At 38.7% G+C, this 16,962-nt stretch overlaps 1 protein-coding gene across 1 annotated transcript in view; it reads left to right on the plus strand.

Annotated features, from left to right (window-relative positions):
• The window catches only part of sorl1 (sortilin-related receptor, L(DLR class) A repeats containing), a 53,338-nt gene that overhangs the window by 33,655 nt on the left and 2,721 nt on the right, over window positions 1-16,962 (plus strand). The window contains exons 16-47 of the mRNA XM_079610902.1: window positions 205-290; window positions 2,193-2,365; window positions 2,948-3,079; window positions 3,163-3,254; window positions 3,340-3,586; window positions 3,691-3,829; window positions 4,458-4,631; window positions 4,722-4,835; window positions 4,921-5,043; window positions 5,999-6,118; window positions 6,218-6,343; window positions 6,505-6,615; window positions 6,711-6,842; window positions 7,511-7,642; window positions 7,883-8,017; window positions 8,121-8,273; window positions 8,947-9,102; window positions 9,278-9,406; window positions 9,502-9,628; window positions 9,975-10,144; window positions 10,267-10,379; window positions 10,457-10,561; window positions 10,661-10,727; window positions 12,143-12,225; window positions 12,322-12,409; window positions 12,489-12,673; window positions 13,960-14,079; window positions 14,155-14,319; window positions 14,406-14,580; window positions 15,688-15,794; window positions 15,972-16,170; window positions 16,266-16,478. Of these exons, the coding sequence (XP_079467028.1) occupies window positions 205-290; window positions 2,193-2,365; window positions 2,948-3,079; window positions 3,163-3,254; window positions 3,340-3,586; window positions 3,691-3,829; window positions 4,458-4,631; window positions 4,722-4,835; window positions 4,921-5,043; window positions 5,999-6,118; window positions 6,218-6,343; window positions 6,505-6,615; window positions 6,711-6,842; window positions 7,511-7,642; window positions 7,883-8,017; window positions 8,121-8,273; window positions 8,947-9,102; window positions 9,278-9,406; window positions 9,502-9,628; window positions 9,975-10,144; window positions 10,267-10,379; window positions 10,457-10,561; window positions 10,661-10,727; window positions 12,143-12,225; window positions 12,322-12,409; window positions 12,489-12,673; window positions 13,960-14,079; window positions 14,155-14,319; window positions 14,406-14,580; window positions 15,688-15,794; window positions 15,972-16,170; window positions 16,266-16,478 (4,391 nt within the window). The remainder of the gene's footprint in view (window positions 1-204; window positions 291-2,192; window positions 2,366-2,947; window positions 3,080-3,162; window positions 3,255-3,339; window positions 3,587-3,690; window positions 3,830-4,457; window positions 4,632-4,721; window positions 4,836-4,920; window positions 5,044-5,998; window positions 6,119-6,217; window positions 6,344-6,504; window positions 6,616-6,710; window positions 6,843-7,510; window positions 7,643-7,882; window positions 8,018-8,120; window positions 8,274-8,946; window positions 9,103-9,277; window positions 9,407-9,501; window positions 9,629-9,974; window positions 10,145-10,266; window positions 10,380-10,456; window positions 10,562-10,660; window positions 10,728-12,142; window positions 12,226-12,321; window positions 12,410-12,488; window positions 12,674-13,959; window positions 14,080-14,154; window positions 14,320-14,405; window positions 14,581-15,687; window positions 15,795-15,971; window positions 16,171-16,265; window positions 16,479-16,962) is intronic.

A 16,962-nucleotide genomic window follows, 5' to 3' on the forward strand; every position in this document is an offset into this window, starting at 1 on the left:
GCTTGGAACATTGGTACTTCTCAAAATGTTACCTAAACATCAGGACAGCAAGAGGTGAATTTATATGGAAGCAAGGAAATGCATTGAAGTGTAATTACAGCATCACCTAGTGTCAACTTTTTGAACTAAGTTCTTCAAGAAGAGAAATTTGAAACGTCGAAGATGATTTCCACTCATGTCAAGTTGTGTGATCTGACGCTTTAGGTACAGGAAGGTGTCTGGAGACAGCTGCAGCGGGGGAGATGTTGAAGCTCGGCTGGATGGAGAAATGCTGCCCTGTCCTGTGGGAGGTACAGTAAGAACCTCCTCCTCAGCTTACACAATCATCTTATCTGAGCTCTTTTTATGGAACACCGCACAGTCCTGTGGGATGCAACAGGAAGTTCTAGAGTCACAGTTCATAATAACATGGCCTCAAACTTATAAAATAGAGCTTCACAGAAAAAACACAGGAAATGGAGAAATTAAATTGTAAATGAATACCGTTTAAAAGTTTATGGTCTTTAAAGGACAAGTTCGGTATTTTACACTTAAAGCCCTGTTTACAGATCGTATCTTATTTTTAGGTTACTAAAATTTTAGGCTAAGAATTTTAGGTTTATTTCGCTTTTGTGGACCTATTTTGCCAAACATGTCACACCTGCGATTCTTCCGTTGAGCGCTTAAATAATAGACACTCCAGCGGCGGAGTAATACCGTACCTCACACAGCACATTCAATACAAGTCAATGGAGTTGGACAAAAACTACGATAAAACCTGTTGGAATGCATATTTTTCAGCGATTTTTTTTTGGGATCATATCAATGAACACCCCTTACCACTCTGTGAGTTTCACGTCTTTGTAAACAAAAGTTTAATGTGTTTTTAGGAAGAAATCTTTCAGTGCACATAGACTGCCATTGTGGGGGTGGGGGGGGGGAAGCGAAATAAACCTAAAATTCTCACGATAGCAGCATGTGTCCAAATTTTTATTTTAACCGTTCTATTTCATCAGATACGATCTGTAAACAGGGCTTTAAGTGTAAAATACCGAACTTACCCTTTAAGATAAAAAAAGAAGTTTTTATTAAGCAAAGATGCATTAAATTGATCAAAAGTGACTGTAAAGACATTTAAAATGTTACAGAAATTTTTCTATTTCAAATAGATGCTGTTCTTTTGAACTTTCTATTCATCAAAGAATTCATAAAATAATTTATCACCGTTTCCACAAATATATGGTAAGACTTAATAAGTTTTAGAAGTAGTTTTCATTGTTAGTTTTTGTTAATTAAAAACTCATTACTATGGCACCTCGTAGATTTAAAGCAATAGTTCACCCAAAAATGGAAATGTTGTTAAAGTTGTTCCAAACCTTGGAGTTTCTTTCTAAAGTTAAGTTTCTTTCTTCTGTTGAACTAAAAAGAAGATATTTTAAGGAATGTTGGAAACCAGACAGTTGAGAGCGCTCATTGACTTCCATAGTAGGAAAAAAATACTATGGAAGTCAATGCAGTCCAACTGGTTACCAGGTTATCTGGGTACCAACATTCTTCAAAATACCTTCTTTTGTGTTCAACCAAAGAAAGAAACTCATACAGGGTTGGAACAACATGAGGGTTAGTAAATGATGATAAAATAATAACAATAAAATTAAAATAATAAAATAATTTTTGGGTGATCGATCACTTTAACACATTGAATACAGTAATGTGGACAGTCAGTCCTAAAGATGGGATTTAAAAATCGAATAGTTTGTAGTGTAATCAAAGCACATCTTCCCACCGAGCTGTTCAAGGGCCGTCACTGTCTAGACTGCCTCTTTTCTCTGGCATTGTGGTGCTCAGCCACTTGACCACGCTTCAGTGGCCGCGTTGATTGGCTTGCCTCTCAGACTAGAGGATGCTGGGAGTAAATAAGGGGCTCTTTCAGAAAGCTCAGATCTGAAGCAGTGGGAGAAGGAAGTGATGTGACTGATGTGCCATCAGCTTTCTTTTAAGATTATCAATGAAATAGAAAATGGAAAGTCTTCCCAGATGAGTGGATGCTTTTAGCAAGGAACAACTCCATTTTAGTGCCAGTTGTTTTGAGATGAAATGCTCAACAAGCACACATGGGAGTGTTGAGAGGCAGTAATATGTAGAGCATTTCCTTGGAATGAGTTTTATTTCATCTTTTAACTGAGCCTCTTGCCTTCTTCTTCTTCTTTTAGAGAGTAATGAGTTTATCCTGTATGCGGTGAGGAACTCCATCCACCGCTTTGATCTGGCCACAGGTACAGACCAGCCGCTCCCCCTCTCGGGTCTCCATGAGGCGGTGGCGCTGGACTTTGATTATGAGAAGAACTGCCTATACTGGGCTGATATTTCGCTGGACACCATTCAGGTGAATAAACATCTTTTTAGGGATGCGCAATATATCTGTGCCATATATTAGTTATTATTGACTGATATTGGAGAATTTGTTATTTATTGTGTTGGCTGATATTGGATATTAGTGTTCAGTTGTTCACATAAATTTCCTGTATATGTTACATTTAGATGACCTTTGCTGTCATCTTGCGCTCCCTTAAAGTTAATCTTTAATAACACTTATAATTTAATAACACTAATGTAATCTTTAAACTGTTAAATAGCAGATATCAAAATGATTATAAATTTTTCATAACATTGTGATGCCTAAAGCATAAATCTTTAAAGCATTTAAATTTTTTTTTTGTCTTAGTGTCTTAATTTTAGTGTCTTAGTGTCTTAACCCAACATAGTTTAAAATTGTAATATTATATTATAAAATATACCATTTCAGTCGTTGTCCATAACGAATAATTATCAGCGTTTTAAAATATTTTCCTTAATTTTATAAAAAAACATTTCCCCCCCCTTTTTTTTATATTTTTTTTTTTATATATTTATATATATATATATTAGATACATGTTATAAGCATTTTGTATGTTTTTGTGTTTATAGAGATTGTGTTTGAATGGAAGCTCTGGACAAGAAGTGATTGTCAAAAAGGACCTACAAAACGTGGAGGCGCTGTCATTTGACCCCATCAGCCGGTTGCTGTATTGGGTGGATGCCGGTGCTCAAACAATCGAGGTAATCAAATGTTAAAACAACTACAGCAACATCAGTTACAGACATTGGTTCATGTAGTCGTCCTCACACTGTCTCTCGTCCAGGTGTCCAACTCAGATGGAGACCTGAGACGCACTCTGGTCAACTCTTCAGTGGTGGAACAACCTCGAGCCCTGACTCTCATGCCAGGAGAGAGGTACGGTGTTCCCATAATCCCCTTTGTTTTCCTTAGCAGTCCTTTTCCTCCCTGGGTACTAAGCTGCATGTGCCGTCTCTCTTAGCCTGATGTTTTGGACAGACTGGGGCGATCGTGCGGCGGGCATCTACCGCAGCTGGATGGACGGATCCAACATCTCCTGCATCGTGTCCGAGGGAGTTCGCTGGCCCAATGGCATTACGGGAGATGAATCATGGCTGTACTGGACGGAGGCCTATGGAGACCGCATTGAAAGAGCAGACTTTAATGGAGGCCACCGCACTGTGGTAATGGAGGGTCTGCCTCATCCTTATGCCATTGCTGTTTTTAAGGTAGGCCCAGTCTTTTCACTTTCTGGGAATATTGCAACTGGTATTCTATCAAACCTTCTTTGATAATCATAAACTCATTGTTGAACTGGTCTTTGTTGGTGTAGAATGACCTGTACTGGGATGACTGGTCTAGAATGGGAATCTTCAAAGCACCCAAATCAGGCTCACCAGACAGTGAGATGATAGTGGGCAGACTGACTGGAGTGATGGATCTCAAGATCTTCTACAAGGGAAAGAACAAAGGTCAGTTCTTAAGGAGACAGTCCTCCTGAAACATGTGGAAAAAACACCATTACAGACAGCATGAAAGGGTAATAGCCAGTAGCCTTTCATTTATATAACAGCCCCACAAAACCACACTTGTCAGCTTGTTTTGCTGATGAATGCAAAATAAAAACATTTGTTTTGAAATATATAAATTCCAGTAAATTCCTTAGTGATATTTAAAATTGGGCGGGGGGATTTTTTATTGTAGTTCTTGCATTTTAGTGGACAAGAACACAGTGTTATTATTGTCAACTAAAACCAAAACCATATAAAAGTTTTCATCACTTAAAATGAAATAAACCTAAATTTCAATAAAATATATATACAAAACATACATTTAAAACATATTTTATTAAGACAACATTTATCATTTTCATTTAGTTTAAGTACAAAAATAAGTTAAACTAAATTAACTAATATGCAGCAGAAATAACAACTTATTATTTACCGTGGCATCCTATGTCAGGCCTATTTTTCAGGAGTATTTTTAGGAGTAAACTATAACTTTGATGGCCGTAAACCTAACAGACACTAAAAGCCACAGAACTCTGTTTCGCCATAACATATAAAAATAGTTATTAAAAAATGTTTTTCTCCCCTGTAGGTCAGAATGCTTGTGTGGATCAGCCGTGCAGTCTTCTGTGTCTTCCCCAGCCTGGAAACAAGCATCATTGTGTTTGTCCCGACGGAGTTTCCAGCACCATCCTGCCCTCAGGAGAGCGTCAGTGTCAGTGTCCCAGTGGATACCAGCTCCACAATAATACATGCGTTAAGACAGGTCTGACAGATATCAATAGCTCTAAATCATAAATCATTTTTATGAAGCGAGTTTGATTTTATTGATGCGTTTCTGTCTGCTGCCCATCAGAGCACACCTGCTTGCCGAACCAGCACCGCTGCGCTAATGGGAAGTGCATCAGCAGCATCTGGAAGTGTGACAGCGACAACGACTGCGGCGACATGAGTGATGAGCAGGAGTGCCGTGAGTGACATCATCAGCCCCGCCACCTCTGTCTCATATAAAACGACTCTAATGTACGAATGTTGAATGTATTCTCTCTCCGTAGCCTCCACTTCCTGTGACCCTGCGGTTCAGTTCCGCTGTGTGACCTCAGGTTCCTGCATTCCTCTGGCCTTCAAGTGCGACCATGAGGATGACTGTGGGGATAACAGCGACGAGGAGCATTGCGGTATGCGTGTGTTTAGAGCTTGAAGATATATCCAATATTCAAGATATATCTAAGAGGATTTTGCTGTCGGTATAAAATGAAGTGGTATCACAATATTTTATTGCGCTTTGTATAGATCATTACGTTTCCTAAACAGCACATTACAGACCAGTTTAGAGATCACACCCTATATTACAACTTGCAAATATGAAAATTATTTAATTTTAATTTATCGAATTAAAAAAATAAAATAAAGCTGAAATTAAATATAATATATGTATTCCATTTTTATCAAATAATTGAAATGAAATGTTTTCAGTTGAGGTACTAAAATTACTAAAACTGAAACAAAAAAATTAAAGCTAAATAGAAATATTTTTCTAAACAACTATTACATGAACTAGTTAAAATGAAAACTGAAAATATAAAAACAAAAGCTAATTCAAAAAATCTATACATGCTATAATAGTGTATATATATATATATAGTATATAACTGTTTGTTTCAGTGAAATCTGATTAATTTGTGAACACCTGAAGTTCAGGGGAGTCTATGTGGGGTAGGTTCATGGGGAAGAAAATAGTACATTTTTATTTTATTAATATTGCTGTTCATGAGTATAAATTGTTATATTGATGTAAATACAAATTATTAAAATATCATTCTGCTGTTCATTTATTGAAAACAGTGTGGAGAAACATGTAACAAGATTTATGTTTTGCATTAAACCTTTTAAATCTATATGGCAACGCTGGGTGGGTGTTTGTTTGATATGACTTCCATGGATAAAAAATAATAATATCAAAACATTTCCAGAGCAAATACATTAATATTAATAATATCTTGAAAATCATTGGAGTGCTAAACATCTTTGAGAGGCTTTTTTTTTTTTAGCTATATTGTATATGTATGTTTTATCTTGTTCAGTTAAAATAACTTGGATGGAGTGCTCATATTTGATCTGCTTTCTTTTTAGAGTCTCACCAGTGTGGACCGGGAGAGTTCACCTGTGCAAGAGGCGTGTGTATTCGGGACGCATGGCGCTGTGATGGGGACAACGACTGCAGGGACTGGTCAGATGAGGCCAACTGTACTGGTGAGAGAGACTCGTTTACACACAGGTGCATAATATATGCAGTGAAATATGTCACGTCTACATCCTTAACGTTTTTTCTTTTCTTTCTGTCTCATAAAGTGGGTCACCACACATGTGAGAGCAGTAGTTTCCAGTGCCACACGGGTCACTGCATTCCTAACCGCTGGGTGTGTGACGGAGATGATGACTGCCAGGACGGCTCAGACGAGGACCCTAACAAATGTGGTCAGTCACAAACACTGCCGTACTCACCTCCCTTGTTTCATTGTAAACTATATGATTTTTTGTTTTTTTTTGGAAGACAGTGCATTTTTTAACAGCAAATGTTCTGTCAAGCTCCAAAAATAACATAAGTGTCCGTACGGTCTGTTGGTTTTGTCCGGCAGGTGGTGAAAAGTGCAGCGGGTTCTTGTGTGCTAACGGCACCTGTCTGCCCGCTAGTGCTCACTGCAATGGTGTGGAGGACTGTCTAGGGGGCGCTGATGAGCAAAACTGCGGTATGTGCTTCCTTATTTATTTAAGTGCAATTGTTTTTTATGTTGTGTTGTCATTGAAACTATATAAAGGTAATGATAAGGGTCTGTTCCTGCAGGTCCCCTCTGTGCGCACTATATGGAGTTTGTGTGCCGAAACCGAGCACAGTGTCTGTTCCAGTCTCTGGTGTGTGACGGTACACGGCACTGTGCTGATGGATCTGATGAGGACGCAACATACGCTGGCTGCCGTGAGTCCAACAATTTGCTAACTGAAATGTGATTATTATAAACCGTTCACTAGAGGAATAAGCTAAAAGTCCTTTATGTGTTCTAACTGAAACTCTATATTTAACATGTTAAGTTAGTACAATGAATTCTATTAATAAATAAACATTTCATAATGTACGTATTTAATCATGCTCCAAGTGTAAATACCTTAAGATATTCCTATTATTGCAATTTAAAATAACTGTTTCCTATTTTAATATATTTAAAAATGTCATGTATTCCTGTGATGGCAAAGCCATTACTCTTCAGTGTCACATGATCCGTCAGAAGTCATAATAATATGTTGATTTGGTGCTCATAAAACATGTCTTATTATCAATATTTTAAACAATGGTTCTGCTTAATATTTTTGTGAAAACGGATGCTTTGATGGTTAGAGGATTATTTAATGAACAGAAAGTTAAAAAGAACAGCATTTATTTGAAATATAAATCTTTTAACAGTATAAAAGTCTTTTGTCATAATATCTCAGCAAGAAAATATACTTACTTTTCATTTAATTTAATTAATCAGCACATAATGTAATTAATATGATTCCATTTTTGAATCAATTGACAGTCCTAAACGTGGACTTCGGATAGAACACCAATGCAGTTTTGTAATTGATTTGTTCTCTTCTCTTCCACAGCAACTAACCCTGAGTTTGAGAAAACATGTGACAGCTACAACTTCCAGTGTTCCAATGGAATGTGTGTGACCCTCGAGTGGAAGTGTGACGGCATGGACGACTGTGGCGACTACTCGGACGAGGCCAACTGTGGTGAGCAATAACTCCCACACTGATCAAGAGGCCAAAAGTCAAATTCTAGGTTGAATTTATATGTGTCATGCCGCACATTGACTTAATGCTGTTAGACAGAATTTTGGCTATGGAAGGCTACAGCCTTCCAGTCAGAGTAAAATAAATCAGTAGGTCCAATCCCGTCACACCTGGGACTAGTTTCAAACAGTACTGTTTCTGTGCTTGTTTTCGAATGAGTTTGTGTGCTTTCTGTTTCAGCTTCCCCAACCGAGGAGCCAGGCTGCTCGCGTTACTTTCAGTACGAGTGTAAGAACGGCCGCTGTGTGCCTGCCTGGTGGAAGTGTGATGGGGAAAATGACTGCGGTGACTGGTCTGATGAATCTCAATGTTCAGGTACATAATTCAGACCTGTATAGTGTGTTCTATTAAACTTGTTTGTGAAGTGCCAACAAAAGACACATGCTCTGTGGATTACGATGAATTATGTTGTGAACAGGTGGCGGATCTCCTCACACACCTGCGCCAGGTCCAGCTACCTGTCCTCCTAATTGTTTCCTCTGTGTTTCTGGCGCGTGTATTGTGAACACCTGGGTGTGTGACGGCTACGCTGATTGTCCTGATGGGAGCGATGAAGTGGGCTGTCCTACAGGTGCCTTCTCTGCTCTTTTCCTAGACAATACCAGGGGTGTCAAATTACATTATATTGGTTTTATATATATTCGTAATATCTTTTTTTAAGCTTCTAACGATTATAGCTTGCATCAATAACATGTTTTAGCTTGCATAAATAATTTAAGCTTAATTTAATTCAACTCTTTTTTTAAATAACATGTTCATACATGCAAATTCACGCTCTTCAGCTCAAACTGGTTCAGTGGGTGATAGGACAGTCCCAGAGCACCACATTTAATTTTCCCAGAGCTTATAAAATTAATTTATATACTATATATATATCACAAACAGGATGTTTTTTTTTATTAATTTGGTGCTATTATGTGCAGCAGAGTGAATCACACTTGGGGTTACTGTATGTGCGTCGCGTGAAGGCGGCTTTCTGCTGCTTGCAAACAAACTTGTGGATTGCGAGCCATTCACTTAATTGTATGTGAAATTTTAAATAAAAGAATTACTAACACCAGATCTCAAGTGAACAAGTATTAGAAAAGCTAGTATATTAATACTTATTCAGTGCTGTGAAGGAGACTTATTGAATGGGGGAAAAAAAAGTTCACATGGGGAGACATTTAAATGTATAATAAGTTTAACCCTTGCCTCATTTTATGGCTTATTATATTGGTGTCTTGTTTGTGTCTTTTGCTTAGTCAAAGGCTCTGTGACTCCAGTGGCAACTCTTCCTCCATCGGGCCGCTGCACTAAAGATCAGTTCCAGTGCCTGAAGCCTGCGACCTGTATCGCTGATTGGAAGCGCTGTGACGGATACAATCACTGCCAGGATGGATCCGATGAGACCAACTGCCGTAAGTGTTGTGACATTTGGACACCTACTCACTCGTTACTATCGTTTTCCTCATTTTGGAATAAAAATAAAGTCTTTAAATCTGAAATAACACAAAACTGTTACACTGCTTAGCCTCAACCAAAAATGTCTTCTACCCGCAACCTTTTCTTTCTTAACTCTCCGTTATATTTCAGCCACTCATGGTCCGTTGCTCTGTGTGAACGGTACTCTCTGTGCGGATCGCGAGGCCTGCATGCTGAACAGTGAGAGGTGTGATGGCTTCATAGACTGTTCTGACAAAAGTGACGAGGTCAACTGCACTGGTGAGACACTGAGAGACGTCCATGTTGTATCTGCTGACTGCATTGTACCACACAGTAAGACAGTCTGACTGTTCATGCTGATTTACCCTTCTCAGTGGATATGTTGGTGTACAAGATTCAAAATCTACAGTGGAGCGCCAACTTCTCCGGTGCTGTGATGCTCACCTGGTCAAGACCCAAAAACATGCCTACAACATCCTGCTCTTTTGTCATCTACTTCAGGTAAACTTAGCTTTCATCTACACCTGTGGTTATTAAGTTTTTCCATGTGGTGGACCATTTCAACTGTGATCCAAAAATCACAGACCACTTAACCTTTATTTGTTTTTTGTTTTGTTTTGTTTTGTGATGTCCCAATTAAGTTTTTGGTGCCGTCACCGAGTCCTGATCCAATACTTGTATTCTCTTAGTGCTATGTGCACACTTCAAGTACATTAAAGTTATTCAAATCAATCAACAAACGTAGACATCAAATATGCAAAACACGGACGTGCGTGTGTGCCACGCTAGAACAGACCTAGGGTCCACATGGGTCAATAACAAAGGTTGTATTTATTTAATTTTCTAGGCAGGTGGGTGTCCAGCAGTGGACGTCTATGGACACGAACAGCAACAAGGGCAGTGCCATTTTGACCGTGTTAATGCCTGACACCACCTACCAGGTGAAGGTTCAGACTCAGTGTCTCAGCAAACAGCACAGGACCAATGAAATTCTCACACTACGCACACCAGAAGGATGTAAGTCTACATTAGCAGCACAGTCGTTAAAATCACTCGTAGAACAACTCGGATTCACACGGAAGGGATATGTTTGGTCTTCTGTTGCTTCATTGTGTATGACGTCTGTGTTTGTATGGCAGTGCCGGACCCTCCTCAGGGTCTGCAGCTGAGCTGTGACAATGCTGAGGACGGGACAGTACTGTGTTCCTGGAACCCTCCTGATAAAACGCATGGACTCGTCAGGGAGTATATTGTGAGGAAGATGCCTTCAGTTCTTTATAGCATTTATCAACACCTACTTGCATCTAACTGGCTGTGTGTGTTGTGCAGGTGGAGTACAGTGAAAAGGACAGCGCAGAGTGGTTTTCCCAGCGTAGCACCAGTACCAATGCAGAAGTGAAGAACCTGCAGCCCAGCTCGCTCTACAGATTTAGGGTGAGACACTCGAGAACTTGCATTAAGTTTTTTTTTTGTTGATGATACAAGGTCATCTAGATCACTTCATCTAACCTGTCTTCATTTGTTGTTTCTCAGGTGGCTGCCGTCACAAGCAGAGGTGTGGGAAACTGGACAGAAATTAAATCCATAGTTCCTCAAAAAGGTAAGGAAACTATAAAAGCATTCTGTGAAGAGTGCTGACTCCCCCTGCTGGACATGTTTTATCTTATCCAGCTTTTCCCTGAGCAAAAGATGAGCACATGATGGATTCTAACTTGTTGTTCTAACTGTTTGTATGCTTTCCTGTTCCAGTCTTCATAGGAAGTTAACCCGTTGATAAAACGGGGTAAAAATAATATTTAAAAAAAGCTGAATTAATTCAACTGAAACTTTTTGAACATTACTAAAAATAAAATGAGCGCAGGGTTGCAAGCTGTGCTGTGGAAGTTTGAGTATCAAATCTGAAAAAAAAAGTCCATATATGGCGCCATATGCCTTGCATTTTATGCCAAATACTGACAAGAGAAAATTACCATGGCTTGCAGCACTTGAGATAAAATACTCCCCATAAAAGTTATGTGCGTGCTCATCATTTTGAAGAACAAAGCCAACCCGAACTTCACAGATAGGGAGCTGTATGTAGGATATGAGCGGCCATCTGTTTTCAATTAAACTTTGACGGGTGAGGCACTGACGGTCATTGCGACACAGTAAAGTGATGGCACTATGAAGCCATGTGCTTTTTTAAATCATTTTCATAGGTTTAATGTTTCATTATCAGTTCGGAAAATATACTAATATAACTAGTAACACCGGAGACTGGAAATGCGAAGGATAAATCCGCTGCGAGTCGGGCGAGACTTCCGCGTTCAGGAAAAAGGTGGATAGGATGGTTTGAACAGATTGAGTGTCATGTAAACTCCTATTTCAGCATAAATATAAACAGGTCAATATGTATCTGTAATTTAATATCAGTGGAAATGTCATGCGATATCATGAATAATAATGAGACAGGGCTTTCTCAAAGGATAAGACCATACAGTCTCATGAATGATTGAGACATTCAAATTAACAGATACTAACATTTAATTAAAAATAAAGTATTTTCACATGATATTTTCAGACTTTTTAGCATCATTACTCCAGTCTTCAGTGTCACATGATCCTTTAGAAATCATTCTAATATGCTGATTTGCTGCTCAAGAAACATTTCTTATTATTATCAATGTTGAAAAAAGTTGTGCTTATTAACGCTTTTGTGAAAATTATACATGTTTAGAATGATTGAATAGATTTGATGCATCCTTGCTGAATAGGAGAAGAAAAAAACATACTTAACCAAACCTTTAAATGGTAGCATATCTGTTAATAAGGATTGGTGGTATGATCAAATACTTATCTTACAAAATCTTTCACATTATATCACTATATCTCAATGATCTTGTCAAGTACAGATATTTTACTGAAAATATTACCCTCAAATGTTTAATATATTGCATAAACATCTAGTTGTATCTATCTTAATGTTTTGACCAAAAAATGCTGTAGTGTTTCGTGACTCTTGAATGTGTCTTTCAGCTCTCTCTCCTCCTAATGTCGCGATCTCCGGCATCACAGAAGACTCAATGACTTTGTCAATCACCAATGATTATAAGGTCCAGGTTTGTCACATTGCTTTTTTCTCTGTACTGGGTTTACATTATGACCTCCTTCAAATGTAAATATAATATTGATCTCTCTCTTTCTCTCTCTGTTAGGTGAAGCACTACATTGTCGTTATTTCGTGGGAATTTGATGAACATGTGAAGGAGAGCTGGAATTACACTGTCTCAGGAACATTGAATGGTAAAACACTTCACAGTCATCAAACATCCTGTCAGTGTTTCTGGAAGAAGATACAATGCGTGTGCTCTTTTCTGTATAGCCACTAACCTGACAGCAGGGATCGTGTATGAGGTGGCGGTGTGGGCTCACACGGATGATGGAGACAGTCCTACCGCTCTGTCCCGCCAGCAGACCAAAGGCACAAGACCTGCCGAGCAGTCACTAAAGGCCAGAGCGCTCAACCAGACCGCTGTAGAGTGCAACTGGACCGGCCCTCAAGCTGAGGTGAGACTAACTCATAAACGCTTCATAAAATTGTGCGGTCACATTTATAGGTGAAATTTGAAATCCAGTCATTTCAATAGGAATTTGTGCATTCTGGAGTTTCGCGTGAGGGTGAAAAAGTTGACTATGTAGATTTCGCTCATGTTCAAGTTGGTCATATGAACTCAGACTATTGAGTTTCTTACATTTAATTAGAAAATAAGACTTTTACACGGATTAGCTCCAACTTCATACAAGCTTTGTGTTAGAGCTGCACGATTCTGGATAAATTGAGAATCGATTTTTTGTTTAAAATAGAGATCATGATTTCCCCACGATTCTGAATAGACAAACAAAATAACGTAAATTACTAGAGGTTCTGACAAAATATGAATTGCTGCAGTCTATATAAAAATATTGAATCAATTTGAATTAAAAAAATGTTTCATCTGTTTGAATGATTCAATCATAAAGACTTCACTTGTTTCATTACTGGATGAATCAGCGATTTTGAACGAATTTCTTGAATGAATGAACGATCCAATGACACATTTTTAACATTCACTTGTCGCCACCTAGTGGTGTAACGATGAATACAATCTTTGTAAAGTGTCAAGTTACGTTCAAAAGGTGATTTACTCTATATTGAGACATCAGTGTTTATTATCCCATCTATAAACTTTTATCCCAGTACTTGTGTGATAAATTTAATTATTGAACAGAAATAATGTTACTGTGTTATGGGGTTGAAAAGTCTGTTTGTGAAGCGGTTTGATACCAATACATGACAACTGCAGGCTGCGCCAACACAGATTTGAATGTTCGCTGTGTGATCATACTTCTCCAAGGTTTAATGCACATAGTCGAACCATTGTCATTTAGGAATAAGATTGCGTGGTTTGAATTGAGATCGCAGTCTTCTAACGATTAATCGTGCAGCTCTACTTTATGTATTTAAAAGTATGAAAAGAAATCCATAAATACTGTAAGATATGAGATCAAGTAAAGCACTCGTTGGTCACACACTATATATTAAGTGTCTAACTAGTATGTACTGAGATTTTAATTATCACTTGAGGAAGAAAGATTTCCTCAAGCAGATTTTGCACCGGGTTTAGTCTACGCAAATTCGCAACGTTGACTAATAGTAAGCTTGGTTTGAAAGTTACTTTTTTGTGAGCTTTTGCTTCATACATTGCTACATGATTGGCAATAAATAATGGAACTTTTTTGCTGAAATTTCGCTAATGTGACCACACCGTTAAGCTGAAAAGAAGCTAGTGAGACCCCATCTTCTGTTTTGGCAGGTGTATGGAGTGTTCTACGCCACCTCCTTCCTGGATCTGTACCGCAGACCTCACAGGGTGAATACCACCTCCACCGGTCTGATTGTGATCGTTGACAGCGACGAGCAATACCTCTTCCTGGTTAGTATCCACCCTTTGAAGATCCGTTTTGGCACTGTGATGTCCAGATGAAGTGACCATGTGTGTGTTGTTCAGGTGAGGGTGATCTCTCCATACATGGGTCCTCCATCAGACTATGCTGTAGTGAAGATGATCCCCAACGAGCGACTTCCACCCCGAAACCTGCACAAAGTGCGAGTGGATAAGACGCAGGCCACTCTGAAGTGGCAGCCGCCATTCGATTCTCCCAGCAGTCCTTTGGTATGAAAACAAAGTACAATTTAAATGTTTTCATAATTTAGTTATGTCGGATGGGGGTGTTTCAAGCATCTTTGTGTATATATCAGACGTATGCGGTGCACGTGAGGGATATGGTTCGTAAAACGGAGCAGGACTATAAGGTGAACACTCAGAACAACACGGTGGAGTACACGCTGAAGGGTCTGGAGCCTGGAGGACGCTACAGCATCACCATCAGGCTGCTCAACATGAGCAAAGAGGCCAGCTACACACTCAACACGGGTAGAGTCATCTCTTTTCTTGCCTGAAACATTGTATCATTGGTGCCTGAAGGATTTCATATGTCGGTACACAGAGAGGGGGAGTTTTTTCAGCAAAAACAAATGCAAACGCATTTGGCCAATTCACAGAAAGAACTGACTCAAAAAAAGTATTGATTAAATTCAGTCCACAGAAATACAGGACACGCACAATTGCTGAAATATTCTCACAGAAACCGTTTCCTATGTCAGACACCACTGAAAAAAGTGAAACACTAAATGTGTTTAATGTGTTAATATTAGTTGTATAGTACTTTCTCTTTATTATGTAATTACGGTATGAGAGGCAATCATATAATGTGGCACACAGTGAAGTGCCTGCAACCCCTTCAGCCCACGATGTAGCAGAGCCTGCGTTTATAACACAAGTTCTTCATTAGAAAAATATTAAGGGCACACATTTTCATTCACTTTTTAAAAAACAAAACAAATCCTCCATTCCCATCACTACACACAACCAGTCAGAAGTTTAAGGTTGGTAAAACTTGTATCGTTTTTGACAGATGCCTTTTCTGCTCACCATGGCTGCATTTATTTGATCAAAATACAGTAAAAACTGTAATATTGTGAAATATTATTAGAATTTTAAATAACTGTTTTCTGTTTGAATATATTTTAAATTGTAATTTATTTCTGTGATGACACAACTGCATTTTCAGCATCATTACTCCGGTGTTCAGTGTCACATGATCCTTCAGAAATCACTCTAATATGCTGATTGGCTGCTCAAGAAACATTTATTATTATGAATGTTGAAAACAGTTGTGCTGCTTAATATTTGTATTATTTTATGATTAGAAAGTTAATAAGAACAGTATTTATTTGAAATATAAATCTTTTGTAACATTATAAATGTATTTACTGTCACTTTTGATCAATTTAATGCATACTTGTTAAATAAAAGTAGGAATTTCTTAAACAAAAAAAAAAACTTGCTGACCCCAAACTTTTAAACTTTTGTCAGTGTATTTATGATATAAGTAAAAAGATGTATGAATGAAAAGTTATTTCATGCTGTTTTTTGTTGTTGTTGTTTAGCTCTAAACCTATATTTATCCATTCCACACAGTTTCTCTGCCTGCACCTGAGGCCCTCAAAATCTTAGAAGAACAGGATCATGTGTTCCTCTTCTGGAAGAGCCTGGCTGTGAAGGACCGGACCTTCAATGAAAGCAGGGTTAGAAACCATCTTTAAATTCCACATAGACTATTTACTCAATTAACATTTCAGTTTTTTCTGTGCATGATTTATTGGTGCACATTATCCCAAAGAAAACTGTTTGAAACATCTTTCCTATTTGTCTTTTTCCATTTCCTTGTTGTCGGCTTGACTAATGATGGCTTGACTCTTCAGGGCTACGAGGTGTATGTGCATGACAGTGTCACCAACTCCACTATGTGTCTGGGTAACACAACGGAGACGTTCTTCAGGATCAACAGCTTGTCGGTGGGCCACAACTACACGTTCTCAGTGCGGGCGCGCTGCCTGCTCAACAACCAGCTGTGTGGAGAGGCGGCTGTGCTGTTGTATGACGAACTGGGCAAAGCAGCAGGCATGAGTTTTTACACACTAAACATTGTTGCCTATATACCTGTGGCTATTTGTTTGGCCAGACTTTGATCCTGACACACATTTGTCATTGTTCAGGGCCGAGTGATGCCAAATCTCAGTCGGGTAAATCCGAAGACATGGCGGCGGTGGTTGTTCCAGTGTTGTTCCTGCTGTTGGTGGGTGTGTGTGGAGGCCTGGTGGTGCTTTATCTCAGACACCGTCGGCTACAGCACAACTTCACCGCCTTCGCTAACAGCCACTACAACTCTCGCCTGGGCTCTGCCATTTTCTCCTCAGGAGATGAGCTGGGTAAGTCCTACCTTTCATGAAATCTGTATTTTGCTTCAGTGTGCTTCAGAGACGTGTCATTTACTGTAGTTAACTTCTCTTCCGTTTAGTTCAGTTAGCTTCAATGCAGTTCCCTTCAGTTCACTACACTCCATTTTAATTCAGTTGTTTTTCTGTTTACCGGTACTTGTGTTTAGATCAGTTGACCATTTTATTTCAGATCAGTTTAGCTCAGTAAACTTCAAGTTCAGCTCAACTGACTTCAGTTCACCTGTGTTTAAATTGGTTGACTTTATTTTACTTCAGTTTACTTCACTTTTAGTTTACACTTGTGTTTAGCTCAGTTGACTTATTCTCTTAATTTTTGTTCTGTTCACTATAATTCAGTTTAGCTCCGTTGCCTTCATTTTAGCTCACTTAATCTTAATTCAGTTTAGCTCAGTTGCCTTCAATTTAGTTCACTTAATCTTAATTCAGTTTAGCTCAGTTGCCTTCAATTTAGTTC

The sequence above is a fragment of the Phoxinus phoxinus genome (genome assembly GCF_949152265.1).
Source record: "Phoxinus phoxinus genome assembly, chromosome: 4".
Lineage (NCBI taxonomy): Eukaryota > Metazoa > Chordata > Actinopteri > Cypriniformes > Leuciscidae > Phoxinus > Phoxinus phoxinus.